General features: G+C 35.6%; 1 protein-coding gene across 1 annotated transcript in view; it reads right to left on the bottom strand.

Moving 5' to 3' along the window:
• The window catches only part of LOC145254657 (cardioacceleratory peptide receptor-like), a 261,165-nt gene that overhangs the window by 1,971 nt on the left and 253,194 nt on the right, over nt 1-6,000 (bottom strand). Inside the window, exons 7-8 of the mRNA XM_080113307.1 lie at nt 2,351-2,458; nt 1,877-2,057 (exon numbers count right to left, since the gene is read on the bottom strand). Coding sequence (XP_079969433.1) covers nt 1,877-2,057; nt 2,351-2,458 — 289 coding nt within the window. The remainder of the gene's footprint in view (nt 1-1,876; nt 2,058-2,350; nt 2,459-6,000) is intronic.

Below are 6,000 nucleotides of genomic sequence, written 5' to 3'. Positions count from 1 at the left end.
CCAAATTTCTTTTCTAGGACCTAGAACTGACCGTCAGTGAAACAATATCGTGGGATTGCTTCCCCGTTAGCTATGATATTCGCTTTATGTCCAATCTAAACACGTTCTTAACTCGTCCTCTTTAATAATCAGCCCTACCCAAGCTCTATCGTTATCGAGTTTTGACTTACTGACAACCTGACACTCATATCCTTGAGTTGCCTTTGGGCCTTCATGCGCAGTGACTCACCTAATGAAAAAAAAAAACTGTCGTACCATCGTGAACAAGGAAAGGCCATTTCATTAATTGCTTGGATTCTGTTTGCGTGGGGTTTCCTCTCGGTTCTAATCCATAATATTGTAAACTCAAAAGTATGTTCTCTCCAACGCAATGTAGACTACAATGTATTGTGGAGTAAGTCACTGTTTTCTTCAACAAGAGTAGGCAATCATCAAGTTTAAAAATGACATAAAACGAACTGATATTTTTAGTAACCAAAAGTATGCCGTAAAAACGGAACAAGAATAAAAAGCCCAGACTTTGAGTTCGTTCCTTATTGATGGCTTTTTTTTTTAAATTTCATACAAATGCACTTTATGTGTCTGTGGGCGTTCTTAGATAGGTTTTGTATCGGAATGCTCCTGATAAGAATCGAGAATCGAAAAAAAAATGGATTAAGACATAAAATTAGTGTTGCATAGAACATTTGTTCAATCCTAGGCAACGACGGAGCTTCCTACTATATATATATATATATATATATATATATATATATATATATATATATATATATATATATATATATATATATATATGTGTGACGACAAAAAAACAATATTTTTTAGTAACCAAAAGTATGCCGTAAAAATGGAACACGAAATAAACCACCCAGTCATGCAGACTGTTAGTTCGTTCCTTATTGACTCCGAAATGGCTGGGTTGTTTTTTTTTCACACAAAGGTAAATTAGCGTTCGTGGAAAGGTTTGTATCGTTTCATCAAGACCGTTAATAAAAAAATAAAAAATGATTAAAAAAGAATGGTTTGATTTGGACCAAAGTTAACACTCTTATACAGTCTAACATCGGAAGTGCATTTGTGAAGTTTATCATCGTAAAAAAAGAAGGATCCAGCAATAGGTTCGTTGAAAAGACAGGGGTACGTTCGAAATGAATGTTTCTGTTCAGAGAACAACTGAGCCATGATACTTGACTTGCATTTTAAAATTATTTTAAGCCATTATATAACCCTTTTATCAAATCAACAGTATATTCTTTACAGTGGAATGTAGACAACAATGCATTGTGGATAAAGTAACTGCGGGGAAACATGTGAAGCTTCCTCCCTGTGCACCACGGTGAGTCCCCTATTAAAGCAGGTAATCAATCAATGTGATTGAAAGATGGGCAACGATTTCGATGACAATATTACTATATTGTGAATATCTATTTATTTAAATATAGTTGTAAACCCCCCTTTCACAAAACCCTCTTTAGGGAATTAAGAAAAAAGGGTGTTCAACTTTAGCGCAAAGTAACATTCCAAATTCCGGTTGTTGAATACTTTCTGACTATTTACTAGTATGCCCTTTAATTTGCCATTTATAGGCACTTTATTTCTCTCAATTCTTGTGTTGATTGTCGGTGGCCTTGTAGAATATTTGTCTCAGATGTTCGAATCTCCTGGACAGCAGTAATTATCATTTCCTACACCGATGATTGCGTAAACATGAAACACTAGTCTCTGTAGGTATACAAACCATTGTTTATATTTATTTTTAAATATTATATGAACATTAACAAGGGCTTGTAAATCGTTAAATAAGTTGATTGTTAATCGCGTAGACTGAATGGACACATTTGTATAGAAGCCGGTCTTGTTATTCTTAAAATCTTACCGAAGATTCTGGCAAATTCTGGTGCTAAAAATGCCATAGATGATGGGATTGGCGGCGCTGTTTAGTGGAGCCAGGCTGTTGACGAACGTTGAGATGGCTATTGTCTGTTGGCTTTCTTTAAAATGACCGTAGACATGCAGTAAGTCGAATATCATGTAAGGACTCCAACAAACGACAAACACTGCAAAGAGAATAGAAAAAAAAACACAGAAAGAAAAAGGTATTCGCATTGTTTTGGTTTTCTTTAAGTGAAAGCCAGTTTTTGGTTTCAGAAAGAAAACGAAAAAAACTTTTGTGCTAAACAAAATGGCAGTTGTCAGAGAAGCTTTGAATTGTAAAAGACTAGAAGGAGGCTGTGACAATCCATCTATCTGAAGACAATTTCTCAGAATGTTTAAAAAATGGGAGTATAGAGGTCTAATTTATACAATACTACTACTACTAAAATGTCATTTGAGCAAACAAAATACTTACCTAAAACAATGATAAATGTCATCTTAATGGTTCTGATTTTCGCCTGTGGAATGAGGCTGCGACAAGTGTGGTTTGCAATGTTTATTGTTAGTTGGACTTTCTCATTTCCTGTGAGAAGAAAAACACGAGAGAGAATTTAAAAACAAATGGCAATTAGTAATAATTCATGTTTTCCTTAAACCTGATTCGAGAGTTTTTACCACATATGAGCTGATGAACTCATTCAATAAATAACTTTTCCTCCATTGACACGATGTAAAAAAAAATATTTGCAGCTCGCTCAATAAGACGATCGTCCGACCATATTTTTGTTCAAAGTTCGGAATACACCTTGACTTTAAGGTTCCTATCTTCAACCTGATTGGATTTACTGAAAGGCCTGCTGAATAGCTCGAATACCACATAGAACAAAAGAACCAAAAAATCTAAGAAAGATTTCAGGAACAACAGAAAATGGAAGATAGATTTCAAAAACTGCTACTGGATCAACAAAAGAAAACCAAGTCACAGAAAGTAGTACAAAACGCGATATGGAACACTGTCAATAATTTATTTTTACACGGTGGTCACCACTTATCAAGGCCCGGAAGCCACTGAGGGATAAGGGTTATTGCAAGTACAGTACGTTAGTGTGGAGGTTTGATGAAGTGTTTACTTAAGGGGGCGGTTCATTAGGAATTTGTTAACGTTGGACTTGAAGACATCCAAGTTGTAGTCAGGTGGGAAGCAGGCAGATGGAACAGAGTTCCACAGGCGTGCAGTTCTAAGAAACATTATTTACGCCTTGAATGAAGACTATTTCGCCTCGTATTTTAGGACCTGTATAACACTAATTGTGCCGATTAAGCGGACCGCATAAAGTTTTCAAAGGATCAAAGTGATTAATATGCATTAAACAGTTGCCTTGCTTGAATAGTATTCTCTTTAATCAGAAACCTATGATTCTGAAAGTCATCAACAGTAAAAATAGCGCGTACGTCAGGAAAAACGAGAACCATCTGATCATTTTAGGGGTGATGGATGACGCGCTGGGAGTTTCGTTACAGCGAACCTAGTTTACGCAAGGCCACCTTCTATTGTCCCAATCAGCCAGATCTAGAGGTAGGACAGGGTCAGCACAGCTGGAGGTCAGATGGATTGCGAGAACTGTCAAAAGTGTCGACGTCTTCCAATATATAGTCCTGGTATTTCCAAACTGCCACCCATCTGGTATTGGCCAGGGTCAAAATTGCTTAATAAGTATCAGCGTGTTAACACGAATATGCTGGATATTAGGAAAACTAAGAAAGCATAAACACATTTAAAGATGCGAGATGCGCTTAGATTTTTATGGGTACATCTATATATCTATAAAAGTGAACGTGTCTGTCTGTCTGTCTGTCTGTGTGTGTGTGTCTGTGTGTATGTCTGTGTACATTTCCCTACGCAATAACTCTGTCAATTTTTAGTCTATAGACGCGAAATTTGAAATACCGGGTACTGAGATTTGGGAAAATCGATGTGACGGGTGTCAGCCAGAAATTTGGCTGTTAAGGGGTCAAATTTCAACGATTTGACCTTTAAGAACTCTACCAAACTCCTCCGACAATTTTGGGTCTAGACACTTGAAATTTTAGATATAGGTTCCTTGAACATGGATCTAACTTAATAAAGTGATTTGAGCCCGAAATAATAAATTTTAAGGGGTCATAATAGGGGTCAAAGTTTTAAAAAATTAACCATTTTTTTTGTTTTCTTGCTTTTTCTGCTAGTAATTTTATAAAACATTTGAATAACACCGAACGTAGTGCCATTATTAAATGTTGAGGGTTTAGCTTTTTGTTTTGCGTTTGTTCCTATAGTTTAAACATAAACCATTAAAGAAAAGAAAACCAAAATACATTTCTGGAGTACATTTTTCCTAAGCTCTAATTGTGTGGTCAACAAGTACAAAACAGATAAAAGGGGTAAATTAATTAATGTTTGTTAAGCATACAAGGAGAGCTTAGAGAACATGTACTTTGAAGTGTATTTTGGTTTTCTTTTTGGAATTTTTCTTCCTTAATGGTTTATGTTTAAACTATAGAAAAAAAACTTAAACCCTCAACAATTAATAATAGTACTACGTTCGGTGTTATGAAAATTATATATATATATATATATATATATATATATATATATATATATATATATATATATATATACTAGCAAAAGTACCCGTCGTTGACTGGGTTCAAAAAACAGCCTACAGAAAATGGACTCTGATTTATGAAAGTACTAGCGGGGGTACCCGGCGTTGCCCGGGTGTTTGAAGGTGTGTGTGGTGTTAAATAAAAAAGAAACCGGGGGGGGGTAAAAGTTGGTAGGATCGAACCAGAAGCCCTGGGGCGAAGTTTGAAAATAAAATCGGCCAGCCAGAATGAGTTACTGAAAGATGTTTGAATTTATTTAAGAACCAAATTGACAGGTGCGCGCACGGAAGTCATCGAGCATTACGACGACAACAACATTTAGCAAATGAGGTCAATGACCAGGTTTGTTTGTTATAAGCGAAGTAAAAAAAGAAAAGGAACGTTAAAACTTAAGCGGGGGGGGGTAATCAAAACATCGAAAAAAAAACTAATGTAAGGCAAGCGAACGATGTTAAATGTAAAAATCGAAAAAACAAGAAAAATGGCTTAGATAAGCTTGTTTCGATATTAAAATTTAAAAAATCGGTGGGTACCCGGGTGTTTTTGGGTGTGTGGTCGGGGGTGGATAAACGAAGTAAAAAAACAAAAAACAGAAAAACGAACGTTACGTGAAAAATGGATTACATAACACTGGTTCAATATTTAAATTTAAAAAATCGAAAAAAAAGACATCTCACACCACGATTCGAACCCAAAACGTTTAGATAATGAACTAACGCGCTAACCAACTGAGCTAACGTGACGTACATGAAATGTAGTCAGTTTTTCAACTATTTAAAGTAAATCAGGTCATGACGTCATCTGACGCATGCGTAGAACCGGTCGTCGTCACGTTTTGTTGACCACCCCTTTCGAAAATTGTCGATTTCGGGGTGAAAAAAATCAACGTTTTTGGCAAATTTTTCGATATTTTTCGAGCGAAGGATGGAGATTCAATATGATACCGAGTTTGTGAATTTTCGTCGTGTCTGTCGAAAGTTTTTAGCGGACACACAAACACACATACATACACACATTTTCGCTTTTATATCTATAGATGATAGGTTATGAAAAGGAAGGGTTGTAAAGAGATAGCTTCGAATTTGGGGGTATCAAAACCAAAGCAAAATATGATGAAAGTAAAAATAAAATAGATAACCCCCATAATGTATTATACCATACCTGTTCACACTGAAACACTTATCACAATATTCTGTGGATCTATATTAAAAAACCTTGTTAAACTTTGTGACATATTTCCATTCTATGCGGTCAGGCGCGAACGAACACCCCATAATTTTATTATACCATATTTTTTCAAACTGAAACATAATTATCACAGATAAATATGAAAAGTCTTTATTAAAGTTTGTGCCTATTTCCATTCTATGGAGGCCAGGCGCGAACGCTGCCCCCACAATTTTATTATACCATCCCTATTTAAGTTAAAACATACTTATCAAAGTATTCTTATGTACATCTATATCAAAAACCCTTGTA

This window comes from Euprymna scolopes, chromosome 30 (assembly GCF_053919585.1).
Source record: "Euprymna scolopes isolate OS-2025 chromosome 30, ASM5391958v1, whole genome shotgun sequence".
NCBI lineage: Eukaryota > Metazoa > Mollusca > Cephalopoda > Sepiida > Sepiolidae > Euprymna > Euprymna scolopes.
The sequence above is the reverse complement of the archived record's forward strand: the minus strand, read 5'-3'. Positions and strand labels throughout refer to the sequence as shown.